Raw genomic sequence first — 17,804 nt, forward strand, 5'->3', positions numbered from 1 at the left:
CTCTGAGGAAGCAAGACACAGAGAATTGCAAAGGAAAGTTCAAAAAAGATGGCAACAATGCACAGCTTCCTATGTAGACAATGGAAGTTTACTAGGAAAACTCAAAACTTTACTAATTTGTATGGATGCCTTTTTCCTGAAGTGTTTCTAATGTTAACCAAAACATAAATCTGATCAAAGAAACTTGAAGACAATACCTAATACAAGTAGACTTCTGAAGAAGTCTAGAAATAACAAAAATACTTCATATAGTATTCTTAAAAATAAGCACACACTCCAACAAGAGGTAACATGCAGAAATCTGGACAACAAAAAGTCTCCAATCTTCTAAGAAACATACACATGCACTGCTTTCACCAGTACATACTGCAGCCTGGGGAACATGAGCTTATTGTCAAGGGAAATCAATTCCTTGGCAGAGTTTTGGGTATTTGGCCATTAAGGAAAAGAACACACTAAATTAACAGAACCTACTCATATGAGTCATTTTGTTTGTCTCGTGTTATCTGTGAATGTCTTCCTTAAGTGCTTTTGAAAGAGTGGGTGGATTGGAATAACATAGAAGTCCGCATTTTGCAGATGGGAACAGTAATATGCAATTCATAAGAATAGCACAAATTATCTTGTGACACAAAAAAATGGCAATTCAGGTCCTGTATTTTACTGATAATCTAGTCAATGAAGAGATTTAACCTTGTAAAATGTCCCCATAGAACTTACTCTTTCAGAAGCATAAGATTCTGGATTTGAATTAAAACAAAACAACACAATGAAGTCATTCAATCTTTGCTATCTACAGACCTTGAACATGAAGACGCATCAAAATTTTCCTATCAAAACTCTAGAGAAAACTCCACAGTAATTTTCCAAGTCAGTGATAAACTTTTTAGTCACACTATACAGTTCTTGCCCTTTAAAAAACTGTGCTATTAAGAGAGAAGGTCCATTTCTTCAGATCCATGACTAGGTGAACAGCAGAACACCACACTGCCAGATAAAGCCTGTCTCTTATGAGTCGCTTTCTACTACACCCACTAAAGGGATTAAACTAGTCATTGTTTTTCTGGACCCAGAATCACATCGTGGAACACATTTTGTGGTATGATGACTAACTGCATTATGAGGAAGGGGAAAAGAAAAAAAAAAAAAGGGATTGATATTCACTGAATAAGCAGTTTAGTTTAGAACTCCAAGAGCAGCAGCAGAATCCAGAATAAAAAAGGTAAGAACTTTCAATGGGGACTTAAACTGGGTAAAGCAGGCCCAATCTACATGCTTGGTCTGCACAAGACACATCACTGCATGATACCTATGACTTTTATATTTCTAAAGACAAACATTTTCTATTTGCTGAAGGCAGCCATTCTAGAATTCTTTACTTGTAGAAATTACACGACAACAAAAAGCTGTCAAATTAATCTTTTAACAGTATCTTCTTGTGGATTCTGACTGATGACTTTGTGTGTTTTTACAGCGCACTGCTGTGTCCCCTACCTTCCCCCAACCATGAGCCATTCTGCTCATCACACAACCAAAACACTGGACAACGTAACAGATGGGTGAAGAAGAACACATTCTCCTCCCTTTTGCCCCATTTTGTTCGGGCAGTAATGCACAGAACAGTTAAAAATAAAACTACATATGCATTGATACATAAAGCGCTGTTATCGATTTGTTATCACTTATAAAAAAGAATGACTTGAAGGTAAGTAAATACATGCAAGATGCATTATCTTCAGTATATGCCAAACACAGCACATTAACTCCGAAGGCATCTGATTTTTGTGGTATGACAGAACTTTGTGATACAAGAGGAAATAGTGTCTTTAAGGCTAAGAAAAAAAATCAGGAAGCCACAAGACTTATGAAACAGCTCAACAAGCAGACTTTTTCTATCCCATTGCCTTTTTTATTAAGACAAATGCTAAGTTCTCTAGTTCAGTTCTACTTTTTATTTTGCCTTTTTCCTGTGCTTCTTAGCAATTACAGTTTCATCTATTTTTGCAGGGACTCCTAAGAAGAGGAAAGAACAGACTGTAACTATTGGTCTGTCAGTACAAACACCAAAATTAGTAAAATGAACAAAATTAGTGTGTGCATGCATGTTTGAAGTCCTTTGATCAACAAAAAATGTTATAGTAATTTAAAATCACAGCTACTTGAAAAGCACGTCAGAAGCCAAGTGTCAGGTGAATCAGTTACCAAGTACATGTATTCCAGTTTTCCATTTTGCAAATTAATTTCATTCTCTAGTTTGTTAAAGGCTCCAGTCAAGTTAGCTATTTGAAATTATACAGCACAGAGAACCAATAACGCTTCAAATAATCCTTAAGACAGGTTTTCCAGTACTTAGTTTCCCTCCTAATGGAAGGTAAGAAAATGTGCCAATGTGAGCGAGAAAAGCTACCAAAGTGCAGTATTAAGAATGGTAGGCACATGAGACTGCACATCGTAATACTACATCTCTCTACCGTTAATTATTCTAACACCATGGAACATGAGGTTAAATAATCAATGCAATGTAACTCACCTGTTTTTCACAAAGAATAAGCTACCTTAATCAGGCACCACAAGTTAAAACACAAGCACACTGATAAGCTACTGGCATGTGTCAACGCCCCTTGTTTGCTATTTCTGGAAGAGGACCCTCTACTATAGAGTACACAAAAAAACAAGTCAAACAAGTTATTAATATGCCATAAATTGATATTTTCAAATTGCCTTAGAATTTCTGAAAGTGGCATAGTAACTGGATATTGTACAATAAGTGTTACTATTGAGTTAAATCTATCTCAGCGTCTAGAAATGTAGTTATTTTAACTTCCAACCGTTTTCACAAAATTTCTGAAAAAAGAAAAATCACCTCTCTTCCCTATACAAATGTGTGGAATACTTTCTCACAACAAAGTTTTAAGGAAGTAATTTCATAATTCATGCACAAATTATATTTCCTTTTCTTCTACTAGTTGCACCTGTAGCAGCATAAAACTGCTTTGCTGTAGTGCAATTCACATAAATAACATGATGCATTTTATTTAATTTTTTTTATGTTATAACAAAGTGTTGAATTTTTAAGTAATAATTAGCATACAGAGCAGGAAACTTCTAAAAATTAACTTCATAACCCATAAGTTAGTGGTTAATAAGTGTTCCTCTGAACTACCAGAGAATGCTAGATAGATACTTGCTGAAAGCCATGACACTAGAAGAAATATTGCAAAGAAGAAACAGAATTCAACTTCTCTGTTTTTATCTAAGACACAAGATTTAGCTACATACCGTTCCAGAGAGCACATCATGAGGGCAGCAGTTGAGAAGGTGGCTCTTGCACACTCTATCATCACTGAATTTGATGCGCTGACGGGTTGTGTCACCTGCAATATAGAAATCAGCACATTCCAGGTTAGAAATCTGGGGAAGCCAGACATGTTCTGCAGGTTACATGCAAAGCATTAACACTGCCCTGTCACATAGTGAAGGTCTATGGGAACTAGAACTTAAAACACTGTATGCTTCTTTGCCAAATAACACCAAACACATAACTATGTGCTTTAATGCTCTATAATGCTATTTAAAAATTCTCTCACACTTCCCCTTCAAAAATGCAGCATGAAAATTGCTTGAAACCAGAAAGACAGCATTAGCTTAAAAACACTTTGCTACAACAGCATTTGTTAAATGATCTATATAATGTTCTATTCAGGTTTTGCATGAAATAGTGATGTATTTGTATGCAACAATTAGCATATAAAAGAAGCCTCATAAACACAAAATGATACACATTGAGTCTTCACCAAATCCCACCTGATACTCATGTTGTGATTTTGCTCTTGGATGCAATGCACCCTCTTACTTCTGATGGGAGTAGCATAACGAGTTGGCAGAAGAACGTTTTTAAATGCTTACAAACCTGAAAAATGTCAGTCAAACATATGGACATAGCCTATATGCAAAATTATTTTACAGATGTTTGCATATCTCCATATCATAAGCCATATTTTTTTTTTTCCCTTTCCTACATGCTGTTTGTTGGGCTGGGAACATCTTAATTATTTATCTTCATCATGACAGGTTGTAGTTCCTGCATCAGCAGAAGCATCAACCTGCCCACACACTGAGGTCCAATTTCAAGTTCAAATGACCTCATCTTGGAGCAAGACCTAAAGTCTTCAGAACAAAATAACCAGCTGGTATTTTGGGGATGAAGGCGGGAATATGTTTTCCTTCGAGTCATAATGTTACTTGTTACTATTTGAGATTCTGAAGAGAGATCACTGCTATGGCTCTCTTGTTGTTAAGACACAGGCATGATAAAACACCTTAAATCTCTCTCAGGATGTATCTATTTCTTTTTTTTTTTAAAAAAACATAGCAACTTGTTAAGATCCCTAATCGTTGAAAACCTACTGGTGAATTACTGAAGCAAGGAGGGCTGCTGGGGTTGAAAAGACAAACAATGAGTTCAGACAGCAGCCTTTTCCATTTCATCAAGTATTTTGAAGAGCGTAGATACATTTTCCAGTTATTAAAGTTTTTTTATGGCTTCATGACCTGAAACACTGAGAATTTCGAATCTATTAAACAATTCAAGAAGCCAAATTCATTGCTGAGGTAACTACAACAGAGTAGAATAAAACCAACATCTCTTATTAGTCAAGCCTTTCTTATTATGTAATCAGATTTTAAAATATCAGTTCTATGTATAAGATACTAATATATAACTTTTTCAGATGGGCGAAGTTTCAGATTATTAATCAAACAAAAGTTTTCAAAAATACCACATGCTTGATTTGCCCGAGAGATACAACAGTTACAACCTGTACTCCACAGGCTAAAGACAGCTTCAAAGCAGTTCAACAATAGGTTTTCTAGAGGGCGACCTTACTGCTTAGTTATACTTACACTACTAAAAATTTAGAGTAATCCCTTTATAATCATGCCTGCTACTGCAGTAAAGAGTTTTGAGTTTTGCTTTTCTTTTTTTTTTTTTGCTTTTTAGGAGGTGGATCCATATTTTTTTTAAACACATAACTGCGTTTGTTCCACATTCATTAACACATCTGAAAAGTTATTGATAACTCACGGCTCGGCGAATGCGGGGCCTTTCTGACACTCCCTTGCAGATTGATGTAGGCAGGCAAAGATACATTGAACCTTTATAAATAAAACAAGGGGCCAGATTGTTCAGTTTGTATAGAATAGACTCTGCCAGCAATTTTAACACAGCATCTAGAAATACATGTTGACTGTAAAGATTCTTCTATATAAAGACACATGAACAAAACCAAGAAAAGTATTTTAAAAAATACAGCTGATGACCTAATAGCACTAACCTATCAGGAGTCAAGGAGTTATCAAGACCAGAAAACTGCTGAAAGACTCATGGTTCCTTAGACAAAGTTGGCAAGTAGTAATTTCACAGACGTTACCTCAACATCTAGACGTAGCTTTTTTCACACCTCTACCACAACTAGGAACTGATGCTACAGCTCCAATACAGTCCTCCTTCATCTAAGTGGCTAGCATGATAGTCACAATTACCAAACTGAGATAAAACAGCATAGAAAAAAAAAAAAGTAGCAGAAACTGATCAATGACAGCCTCAAGAACACGTTTCACATTCACATTTTAAATGTTTATTCTTTCTGCACTCTGCCTTTGGTCTAGTATTTAAGAGACTTTCAGAAAGGCTCCCATACACAGAACATTCAGGTATTTACCTTTTACTTCCTGTGGAAAGCAGTTTCATACATTTGCATTTCTTTAGAATCTAAGCTGTTTCAGAAGGCAAGGTTTATCAAAAAGAAAAAGTGTCAGAGGGTGTGTTCCTCTGACAGCTTCAGAAGAAAATGCTTTTATTTCTTCATGAATTTTGTGAGTTCCAATAACTGTAAATAGCACAGACCTGTTGGCAAAGACAGAAGATACATTCTGCTGCTGACCTACAGATGGATCCAGCAGGTGATGACCTGGGGTCTACATGGGTTGCTGGGCGGGGAGGGCAGAATAAAATCCACTATACACCTGACATTCAGCCTATAGAAAAAGAGGCTTTTGCAGATGCCTTCTAAGAATTAAAACAACAAGAACAGATGTGTTCTTTAGCCAAGGACTTCAGTGGTATGTCAGATAACCAAGATGCTACTTCTCTTTATCAAACTGTATGTAGGTTGATAAACTCTTTGTGTGGTCAATCAAGTGAATGTTAAACAATGTTTATGAGTATTAAAAAAAGAGACTTTATATATGTTCTATAAGAAGAATATAATATCTATGTACCAAGTAGCTGCAGTCATTTAATTTTTAGAAGTATCCTTAAGTGTTTATAAAGGGGACACTCACTGATATTTTAGACCTTATTACAAGTTCTATTTTAATAGGCAAATAATTAAATTACCTCAGATTAGCAACTTATTTAACCCTGCCTCTGAAGAATAGCAGAGTATTCACCTACTTGACCTTTAGAACTCATGCTCATTAGAGAAAACAAAGTAATTTACCAGGGCATTATAGGAGTCAACATCTATTACTATCAGTCATCCCTGTGTTTCCAATTAGATTTTCTCAATTTACTAAAAAAAAAAAAAAAAAACAAAACACCCCAAAAACCCCAACCAACCAACAAAAAAAAAAAAAAAAAACAACCAACCAAAACCAAAATTGAGAAAACTTGCATGGAGATACAGGGGAAAAAAAAAAAAAAATTCCTCAAAAAGCAGTTTGAGTTTTAGTTAATGTACCTGGCCCAAACCACATTTCTGCGAGAGATTACCTTCCAGATGGAGACCTTTGAAACAGAATTAAAACCATTAAAGAAAAAAAAGCCAAGCATCGAGGAAATTTCTACACTTGTACATCTCATACCCTCTATAAGGATAAGGACAATGCACACTAGAGACACAAATATTGAAGAGATGACATCAGTAATGTAAACTTTCTAAAGGAAGTTTTCTAGTTTGTATTAAAACATGCTGACTACAAAAGTAACATCAGTATTCAAGACCAATGCATACTGCTGATTAAGGAACATGCAAAGGTTAAGCTCACAATGTGCACTTGTACTACACGATTCACTGTGAACTCCTAAGTCTAACCTATTAACAAGCCTCACAATGTCATCCCTGTTCAGTATATTTTAACCATAGAAGTGTTCATTCTGCTGGTTTGTATCAACAATGCTTAGCACCACAACGTATTTATAACAATGATTTATTTGATCCACCATCTCTTACTATTCTGATGTATCCTCATACACTACTAACAGCAGTCCCAGTGCACTGATGAGAATTACCCTTTATAATCCAACTGCACCTCTAATCGCAAACTAATGGTGCAATCCATGCAAAGACAACAACGTATATTTTCATTTTTGTGCTGTTGACTTCCTGCATTAAGCTACATCAACCAAAACCGGTTAGCTTTCCTCTCAAATTTTTGAAGCATGAGTCCCAACATGTTGGCAAGGGAACAAGACTTCATACTCAAGAAGAGCTACTAACAGGGTGGAATATCAGGTTAAAGACTGCATATCAAATTTCATCAGCAAAGCAAGCCCTGTATAACAAGTATTCAAGACCATTAATTGAGGCTTACAGTCACAGAAGATCTTGCTGCTGCTACACACTGAACTGGTAGCTAATTCTGATACTTTTATCACTAACACTGGACACATCTTTACCGTAACACCTTTAGAATAAGACATTTATAAGCAGGATTGCTTCTGATTTACACTGTGACTGAATTAACACTTGTGAATGCAGAATATAATGACACCATTTTTTAGGTAATGCATTACAAGTGGAATAAATATAGGAATTAATTTATACGAGGTATGAATATGCCCATTTGCTTCTTCATAAATGCCATTTTGTATGGCGTCCCAAATCCAGAGTAGAAAAATTCCTCAGGTCCTTCACTACTGTTCTGATTTTTAAGGGTTAAAATACCAGCACTTTATAATTAAGTCAGCAAATACACACAAATCAGTAAGTATGATTGTTGCTCTTAAACGCTTCTCATCACTCCTCATTGACAAATAAAGAATCTTTTTCGTGAAGTTTATGTGTTGATACTGCTTTCAGATTTCTGAACCGATACCAATTCAACATTTTGGGTAGGTTTCATAGAAATTTGTGTATACAAGATACTTTTTTCTGCCTTTACTTTGCTGCTGATTGGTTATTTGAAAGAAGAACTTTCAGAGGATGCTCCTGGCTCCCTAACCTGGCTCTCAGCCTGAAGCTACCCAAATGGCTAGCAGTCCACAAGCAACGGACAACAATGTATTGAAACTTCAAAAGCACATGCTACCTTCCACCTTCAAATGTAAAGCAAAGTGGAAAACAAAATCTATGTACCCTGAAAATACTAACATCAACCCACTACCCATCCTTAAATACACAGAGAACTCTTCAGTAATGCCATACAGAAACAGAGAAATTAAAAAATGGGTTACAGGTTCTAGATTACACCTCTGTTGCCACATAAAGCGTGTCACCAAACACAGGATGACCAAGATAAGCACAAGGGGTGTCACTTCAACCCCTCCCAAACAAGGAGGACAGAAACATCACACACATTATAAACCACTACTAAAGATAACTGAAGTGGCTAGTGTAAAACAGAAAAAAATGATTAAGATGTGAATAGATGCAAAAAGGATATTTTAAGTTTCAATGACACAAGACTATGATCTAGAACAAGAGAAGTGGTTTGCTAGTAACAGCTAAAGAACTGAGTTAAAGACTCCACACACAACAGTTCAGCTCAAAAAGCTAGTGGGTGAAGCAAAACAGGAGCTGATTGGCACTTCGTACACATGGGCTCTGTATTTCCACAGGCTCCAATAATTTTTCTGGTAGTAACATAGCATAGTATTTGTTAGGACCACATGTAAGTTTCAGAAGCACACACAAATTTACCTGTCTCCTAAGAAGAATCTAATTATTTTTGTTTTTCACATTGCTAGTGATAACCTAATTTTGATGTAGTGGCCATTATTTAAAAATGTCAAAATCACCATCACATTTCTTTGCAAGTCAATTCTTAGCAGTTTCAAGATGTCGGTGGTGTTCCAGGCCCACTCGGATCTGCTCTGTGTCTGCACTACTATCAGAAGTAATGATCCTGCTCCACCTTCCGCTTCTAACCGATTCCTCACTCTAGTGCTCATGCAGCAAGGCAGAGCATGTAACTGGCCTGGCAGAAAATGAACCATTTGAGCAAGATAAGCTGATTTAAGATAAAATGGGGCCTTTACAATCAGGCCTTTTAAAGAAAACATGCCAGTATTTGCTCATCTCAACTACATTCTGAAAAAAAAAAAAAAATCCTGGGGTACTTATACCAATTGTTAACATTACACTCCATTTGTAAATTACTCAATATATTTAAAACTGTTATGATCGTATTTGTAAGGATCACTCCTGTTTTCTAGAGAATAATGATGGCAAACCCAGGGTTTACCTATGCATGCTAAAAAAAAGTTTAATCAATTTTACAGTTGAAACATAGTATTTTAAAAAAATAAAAATCACACTTTTCTATCAGCTTATTCCTAACACTTCTGAGTGACAAGTTCCCACAGCTCTGGTCATCAACAGTAAATTCAACTTGAACTAACCTTTTAACTGCTGACACGTGTAATAAGAAATACTTTAGTTTAACTGCTAACAGTAAAAAAAAACAATACAAAGAAAACATTTGTATGTAAGTATGTAAGATTATCACCTGGTCTTCAGCACTCCTAATTTCTCAGTATTTGGGAAACCCACACTATGTATTCAGTAGTTTATATTTAAGCCTCTGTATTTAAGTATGTCAGGTTATTAGTACTTGGAACGACACACTTCAGACCAGATTTTTTTTTTTCCCCAACCTGCAGTCATGACTATATTAAATTAGTTCAGCTTTTTACTAATATCAACATTTAAAACACTTAAAAAAAAAAAAAAAATTTTGGCATGGTCCACATCCAATCCAGTTTTCTACTTATTGTCAGAGAAGTGTGCAAGAAAAGTTTAAGTGAAGTATATTCAAGGTATTTTAACAAACCCACTTGTGTTTAAAAAATGTGCTTCTCCAGGTATGTAACAGAACCATACCTGCCATTTACAGAATCGTGTCATTGCACTGACAGAAACAATACCACTGACTTTTATATATCCCAGATGAATTCTAAGAACTGCAACTCACTGGAAAGTCCTGAAGAGCATCTGCCAAGTCCCTTCTGTTTCACTTCTCTGCCAGGTGTCTGTCACATGAGCAAAGGCAGGCCAGGAGCAGCAGGGCACTGGCCTTGGCAGCTGGCAAGAGGCTGCCTGAGCAGGCATCACACCCTGGCAGGTACCAGGCAGCACTTCACCACACATTGAGCGACCCCGTGTGACTGCAAGTGCATCTATCCCACTGCCAAAATTCAGACAAGGGAGGAAGCAGGTTGCCAAAGCAAGTCATAAAGCTCTTGGCTCTCCCTGCCGGCAGGCAGAGGGCCCTCTGGGAACGGGTACAGCACGCGGCAGGCCTGGAGCCACAAACCCACTTCCAGAGAGCCACATGTTGGGCAACTCTGAAATGAGAAGGCTCCTTACTGACACTGTTTAGGTTTCATAAATATTCTTACAGCTCAGTGGGTATTTTCTGAATCAATTTGACCAATACAGGACTGTGATTTCTAGGTGTTCTCAGAGCTTAACAGCAAATCCATAAAAACACTTAATAACTACGTCCTCTGAGCTTCTCCATTCTGGCCCCTGGGACACCAGTTATAATGAGTGTGCACAAACTACAGCCTACAGCTTGTCTCCTAAAGCCGTGTTTGAGCATCACATTGTGGGGTTTTCAGAACATGTTCCTGATCTGTAAAAATAATACTGTAAGTTCCAAAAAAGTAATATAGACTACATATTCAGGCACTACCACTGGCTTTGAATTTGCTTCCGAGTTTGTTCTATTCCCACTGAAGAGATCAAATGTTTAATCTGCCTTTTCTAATATACGTAAGAACTATAAACTTGCACATTATAGGTTCCTCCAAAAAAAAAAAAAACCAAAACCCAAAAAAACAACACCACCAAACAAAAAACTCCAAACTGTGTAAAATTCTGTAATCAGAAAATCAAAAAGCATTTTGGTAATTTTGAACAACATAAACCACAAACATCACCCAAGAAAGATTATTTTTCTAGAAACATTTTAAACTCTATTCTGCTGCCAGGCAGAGCAGAAACAAAGACAATGGGGACAAGTGGTGAAATGAGAGCAACAATCTACCAAGAAATTTAAAAATCGCCACATTTTAATGAAAAGCTGCGATTTGCACATTACTAGAAATAGAATCTTTATAGAAGGTGATAGGAACATAAAAAAACAAATGACCCTAATCTGCACTACTCTCAAGGTTAGCAATATTCCCATGACCTTGAGCCTGGCCTTGAATTTAATAAGTACCACCTCTGCAGAAAAGGATGATTTTTCAATCCCTGTGCCCACTCTGGTTTAAATAATGCTCCACTGGAATTTTTATTTTATTTTTTTTTTAAACTACAATGGTGTTACACTGAGATCCTCAACTCCCTACTTAATCCAGTAATGGAAGCCAGTTTTGCAGTATTTTCTCCTTATCCTTCTCCATTCTGCCAATTTCACTTAAATGCTTCCTCTCAAGCCAGTTAGTTTCTAAACAGATCAGCACATGCGGTTTGGGAATTACAGGGTGGGTGGGAAGGGGGAATACAATTATCAATAAAATAACTGCTTTCTCACAAAGCTAAAGGAAAGCTAGTCTGAAATTGCTTTTCCTGGTTTAGCTCTTAGTCACTTGGCATTTTTAAGCAGCTGTCACAAGTAAATCACCCAACAGAAAATACATTCATAAATTGAAATAGCCTCCCCCTGCTTTAAACCTTATGTGTAGTCTGAGGTAGCTCTGAGACAGCTATCTAGGTGCCAACACAAAGACTTGAGTTTCATGAGCACAATGTTACTCTGCCAAGCACTTCGACATGCACAGCCACAACAAGTATTCAAAAAATCTTCTGGAACAATACAAAAACACCCTAAATCAGATCCTGCACCATGACTACTGACTAGCCAGCCTTGCTCTTGAAGAACAAAAATTTTCCAATGACATTATCACATCACTGTTTAAAACAATTATATGCACTTAGTAGAAAGCATTCATCATATATGGGGTATGTGAAAACTAGTTACATTTACTTAAAATTCGAGATTAGACTAAAAAAAAAAAAAAAGCCATCAGATCACATTATCCCAGTACTAACAAATGACTGGCACATACGAGGTACATCCCAGTTCATACATCCTATTCGGTGCATGGGAAAACAAGTAACCATTAATTCATCATGAAGCTTCAACAAACAAGTAACACATCTGCAAGAGTGAGTACAACATTCAGAACATTCAAATAATCTCTAATAGCTGTCTACCCTCAGGTGCTGTATTCTCTCGTTTATAAATAAAATACACGGCACAACAGGAACTGCTAATTTCTAGCAGCCCCCAAACTATCTGGATTTATGGGCAACGACCAGTTCAAACTTTCAGGTTGATCGCCACGGACCCCAATAAAAATTCTGAGAAGCTTTACAGAGTGATAATCTTCAGCTCACTACGTGACCACAGAGTGATCTGAAACCTGACTGTACATCTACTATCTCCCTCTTGGGATTACTGCCTCTAGATGTTAAGCTTTTAAATAGCTGTCCGGGGCTTGTTTGTTTTTAAAAGAGTTCGCTCACTTGGGTTATCTACACTCTTTCAGAAAGCAACAGCCATACCCACCTGCTGACTGAAATGATGGTTTGGGTCAGACTTTAGACAAAGCTATACTAACACAAAAAAAAAAAAAAAACACTCCACCCCTGCTCTACTGAAGCGGCTGCTGGTTTGGGGGGGATTTTTTAGTTTGTTCCCGCCCATGTTCTGAACGTAGCAAACCGCTGTCTCCCGTCTCCCTCAGAGGTGAGACGCGCGGGAAGGCTCCGCGGGCGCGCCTTTAGCGGCGGCAGTTCCGCTGCGAGTCCCGGGCGCCGCGGGGAGCGGCTCTTCAAACAGCAGCTGAAACGGCAGCACGGCCTCCCGCCGCCCGGACATCGGCTGGCGCTGGCAGCTCCGCGGGGGGAGGCGGCGCCCGGCTCCCCCGAGCCCCGGGGGGGCGGCAGCGCCGAGGGCCCCCACCCCGCCGCTGACCTACGGCCTCGGCAGGCCCGGCCCCGCGCGGCGAGCGGGCCCCGGGGCCTGCCCATCGCAGCGAACGGGCCGCCCGGTGCCGCCGCCAACCTCCAGGGCTTCGGCGGCTCCGCCCCCTCCTCTCCTCCCCTCCCCCCGCCCCGGCCGGGGGGCACTTACCGTCCCGGGACGTGCCCATGAGCTGGTCCAGCATGGCGCGCATCTGGGCCTGCGCCGACATCTTGAGCGCGCGAGGGGCCGGCCCGGCCCGGCCGAGTCACGCCGACAGCGGCCTACAAGGCCCGAGGCCCGGCACGGCGCTCAGCCCTCCCCCTCGCGTCACTGGCGGGGCCGCTCCCCCGGCGCCGCGGGGAGGGAGGAAAGCGGGCGCTGCCTCTGCGCCGCGCTCCCGGTGGAAAGCGGGGCGGGAAACCTCCCTCGCGCCGACCGCGGTGCCGCCGCCGCCGCCGCCGCCTCCCCTCCCCCCGCTCCTCCCGCTTCCTCTCACGCCTGCCACGCGCGCGCGCCAGCGGTAACGGAAACCCGCGCGCACGCGCCCCTGGGCCTCCTTCCCCTCCGCCTCCCTCCACTCCACCTCGCCCTCTCAGCGACGTCAGCGCGGAGGGGCCTTAACCGCCCGCTGATTGGCCAGGGCGGGCGGCGGTCGGCCGGTGACGCACGGCGCGGAGAGGTTCTTTGATTGGGTCGCCCGGCTTCTCGCCGGGCGGGGCCCCTGGGGCGCGCTGATTGGCCGGGCGGTCTCGCGTTAGCCGCTGTGACGTCCCGGTCTCCGGGGCGGTGGCCGGGTCCGGGGCTCTTCCCGCCCTGAGGGGAGACGCAACCGGGGCGGTTGCGCGACGGTTAATTTTAACGTGCCGGCGCACGTGGCTTGGGCCGACTGACTACAGAGCTGCCGGGAAGCCTGGGCGGTGTGACGGGTGTCGCGCGGGCGCGTCCCCCCGGGGCAGGCACGTCGTCGCTTGGCGGGGACGCTGGCGGAGCGACGGGAGCGAGCCGGGAAGCGCGTGGGGGGGGCTTGGTGGGAGCGGGGCCGTACGTCTGGGCTTGGCGGCGATGGCGCAGGCTGCTTAAACACAGCCCCCGTCACGGGGCTGGCGCTCGGCACCGCCGTCACGGCTCCCAACTCTCAAGCTCCCAAGTGCAGTTACGGTGGCCGCGGTGAGAAAAACACCCGCTTCTCGGGGGATCTCCCTTAGCATCGAAGCTAGGTTGTTGCAGCCACTTCAACCCACGGAGCGTCGAGATCCGGCCTCGGGAGAAAAAAAAAAAAAAAAAAAAAATTTCACGATTTCTACCGATCTCAACTCGTGCTTTTTGTGGCTGCCCCTTTCCGAACCCTCCTCTTGCCATCTAGTGCCCAAAATCCGTCAGTGACTGTCGCAAGGAGCAGTTCCAGCGGCCCACAGCCAGGGAGGGGGTCACGTTCAACTGGAAAGGTGAGCTTGGTTCGAGAGAGAGAGAAGCCAATGTAAAAACCCAGTAAGAAAAACCCCCTCCAGCATCTCCCCCAGTTACCTGGATGTCACAAGGGAAGATGCAGTGCTCTGGCAAGGAGTCCTTTATAACAAGTTTAGGAAAAGATTCCCTAGCCAGTGCTCCTCAGCCACTCAGAACGTGCCCTGGCTTTGTTTTTTCTTTAACATTTACTTTAGTTACGTTACTTTGGATTGAAGGGGAAGTAACTGGAAGTGATACAGATACAGGTTAAAATCTTCTCTATAGAGACATTTTAGCTATTTGTACCCACACCATACAAGCTTTAGCTCTAGTAGGTACTATTTAAAGAGCAAAGATTGTTTTTTTCATTCATTTCTGGCCAAATTTCAGCGTTGTTTTTTGTTTTTTTTTTTTTTTTTTTTTTACCAGAACTCTCTTCAGTGAGCCATTTATTTTTCTTCTGGAGCAATATACTACAGGCTTTGGATGGAATAAACAATTAGTCCATCTTTAAAGTAAATTGCAGAATGTAGCAGCTGCATTAAATAACTCAGAACAACAAATACATCACAGCCATTCTCAGGGTATGGTCACTTCCCATAAACTTAATCCACTGATCTACAAATAGGTTGGTATTTTCCCATCTGTGATACCAACACTTTTCCAGAAAACCACCACTGTTTAACTAGTGAGACACTGCAAGAATTGCAATTCAGATTTTTGGTCTACAGAACCTTCAAACTTACAGTTCACGTCTCCTTACCTTGCCTAAATTGCCGAAATCTCCCCAGTTTTAAGGATCTATTGTGCTTTGGGGATTAAACTATTCATGAGTTTTAAATACATAGGAAGGAAAATACATACGTGTAGATGAAGTAATTCTATTTGCAGTGCTTTTCTGACAGAATACTTTGTTTTCCTTCGTAGACAAAAAAAAAAACCCAAGAACTCTCGTTAGCCTTGCTTGTAGTTCCTCCCCCATGTAAACAAGACTCACATTTTATCCACTGTTCAGTCATCTGTATTACAGATTTCTTGCATATTATTCAGCCTTCCTCTAAGAAAGCAGCAACAATTCAAGCCAATTTATTTCTTTATAAAAAGAAACTTTATGTTCCGGACTGCAAGACAAGCAAGAAAACGGCAGCCTGATTTGTGTACCTAGTGTAACTGTCAGTAATCAGTTCACTAATTAAATTTTTCTGAGAGTCACGCTGTGCAAGAACAGCATAGAAAGCTGACAGTTGCAGAGCTGACTGCTCAGACATGCTGAGCAACATGTAATTCGTTAAGTGGTATTCATTTCTCTGAATTGTTGCCACTAGCTCACCACCATGGGACAAAAACAATCTCCGAGATGAAAGAAGTTTGTTTTGTGCTACTGCAGTGCATGCCAGAATCCACTAATGTTCCAAAGAAAGTGCTGATGCTCTTGGGAGAGCGGCAAACTCCCCACGTAAAGGACGTGGCTGGAAAACCCCTCCAGCAGTCAAATTCTCTTACCGACAGATTTTAAGGGGGGGGGGAACCAACAACCCTTACAACTCCTTAGACAGCCTAGCAGTGGGCGTTGTCACGTTCTTCCGCTGCAAACAGCCTTTCTCTTTCTGCGTGGAGGCTGCCCGCCACGCCACGCGTCCAGATGGAAGGAGTGGGTCGGGTACTTTTGGTAAACCGGGGAGGGGGGGGGGGGGGGGATTCCCAGTTACGGCTCTTTCACACCACACCGGCCACCTCCAACTCACACAAAACGCAAGCGAGGAACCCCGGCCCGTTTCGACAACTCTAGGATATTTATTGAGGACTAAATAGGTGACACGCTGCGGAACCGCCTTTAGCCCTTTCCTCCCGGCTGCTGAGGCAACCTGAAGCCCACCAGGCCGGCGACCTCCTCGGGCGAGCGCTCCCCCTTGCCGTGGTACTCCCGGTGAAGCGCCGCGTGCTCCCGGACGCTGCGGAGCAGGCAGAGGTAGGTGGCAGCCTGGAAATGCAGCTCCTGCTGGGCCCGGCACAGCTTCTCGCTGGTGACCTGCCGAGAGAAGAGAACAGGCCGCGGAGACTTCACCTCTCGCCGAGCCCGCCGGCTGCCGCGCTTGGGGTTGCGGGGCAGCGGCCGCCCCCGCGGCGGGAAGGCGAAGCCCACGCGTACCCGGTGGGCGCGGAAGGCTGCGACGACGTGCTGGTAGGCGGCGGTGTGGCGGTAGGGGCGGCCCGCCCGGCCGGTGGCGTGGCGGAGCTCACGCAGGAGCCCCCGCAAGGTGCGCAGCGGGCTGCCCAGCGCCGCCATCTTCCCCCCCGCCACCACCTCCGCCGTCCCCGCCCGCCGACCAATGGAGCGCCGCCGCCTCGTTTCGGGCGGCCAATAGACGCGGCGGGGCGGGCTGCCGAGCGCCGAGCCGAGCGGCTGCCCGCCCTTCCCCCGTTCCCCAACCGCCACCGGGGCAGGGTCGGCGCCGGGGGTCGAGGCGAGGCCGGCGTTGGGCCGCTGGGTCAGAGCGACGAGCCCGAGGGGCTCCTCCCGCCGTCGGGATGCCGAATGGGGCCACGCGTGAGCCCTACCCCCCCCAGCAGCCCACGCGTGTCTCTGAGGCCTCAGCGGTCTTAAAACGATCTGCCGGTCGTTAGGGGCAAGGGCGCGGGAAATCGCGAGAGAGGAAGGGCCGGCGCTGTCGGATGGCTGGCGGAGAGGCGTCCGGCCCGCGGAGGTGAGAGAAAAAAACGCCCACCCCAGATGGGACTCGAACCCACAATCCCTGGCTTAGGAGGCCAATGCCTTATCCATTAGGCCACTGGGGCTGCCGCGGGAGAGCTTTTGCTGGGCAGCAACTTCTCTCCTCTCCCCGCCCCTCCGCCTTTTATGGAAAGCGTGGCGGGCCGCTGAGCGGGCAGCACCGCCCGCGCGCGGCGCGCAGCCCCCTGGGAAGGCGGGGGCCCGGGCGGAGATGGCGGCGCGGCGGGGACGGGGCCGGTGTCCTTCAGCTCCAACACCAAGCGGGACGCCAGGCTTGGCCGTGGAGGAGCGCACTCCGAAACAACTGCTCCCGGCTACTGCTCTATTTTGAAATGTTGTGCTTCGGTGGAAGTATTTCCTTTGCCTTTGTGATTGTCCTGACTGAAGCTAGCCCACACCCACCCCAAAACAATAAAACCCAACAAAA

General features: G+C 43.2%; 2 protein-coding genes and 1 non-coding gene across 5 annotated transcripts in view; all 3 read right to left on the minus strand.

Moving 5' to 3' along the window:
- The window catches only part of LOC104357738 (putative RNA-binding protein Luc7-like 2), a 36,131-nt gene extending 22,415 nt beyond the window's left edge, over positions 1 to 13,716 (minus strand). The window contains exons 1-3 of one of the 3 annotated variants that reach the window (XM_042792374.1): positions 13,369 to 13,470; positions 5,084 to 5,154; positions 3,280 to 3,374 (exon numbers count right to left, since the gene is read on the minus strand). Coding sequence is in view for 1 of the 3 variants with exons in the window: in XM_042792372.1 (XP_042648306.1) it covers positions 3,280 to 3,374; positions 13,369 to 13,429 (156 nt within the window). In the remaining 2 variants the exon portion in view is untranslated. Of the gene's footprint in view, positions 1 to 3,279; positions 3,375 to 3,804; positions 3,911 to 5,083; positions 5,155 to 13,368 lie in introns of those variants that run through there. The other 2 variants (XM_042792372.1, XM_042792373.1) reach the window with 2 other exon arrangements.
- A 2,704-nt stretch (positions 13,717 to 16,420) lies between these two features.
- FMC1 (formation of mitochondrial complex V assembly factor 1 homolog) lies at positions 16,421 to 16,975 on the minus strand. The gene is made up of 2 exons (XM_042792375.1): positions 16,796 to 16,975; positions 16,421 to 16,675 (listed from the first exon to the last, which is right to left on the minus strand). Exons 1-2 carry the CDS (start codon positions 16,931 to 16,933, stop codon positions 16,481 to 16,483), a joined length of 333 nt encoding a protein of 110 aa, XP_042648309.1. The 5' UTR covers positions 16,934 to 16,975; the 3' UTR covers positions 16,421 to 16,480.
- Positions 16,976 to 17,369: 394 nt separating this feature from the next.
- Positions 17,370 to 17,442, minus strand: TRNAR-CCU. The gene has a single exon. It is a non-coding gene; the product is annotated as a tRNA-Arg (tRNA).
- Between the last annotated feature and the right edge of the window lie 362 nt (positions 17,443 to 17,804).

This window comes from Tyto alba, unplaced genomic scaffold (assembly GCF_018691265.1).
Source record: "Tyto alba isolate M040663 unplaced genomic scaffold, T.alba_DEE_v4.0 Super-Scaffold_2, whole genome shotgun sequence".
Classification (NCBI taxonomy): Eukaryota; Metazoa; Chordata; class Aves; order Strigiformes; family Tytonidae; genus Tyto; species Tyto alba.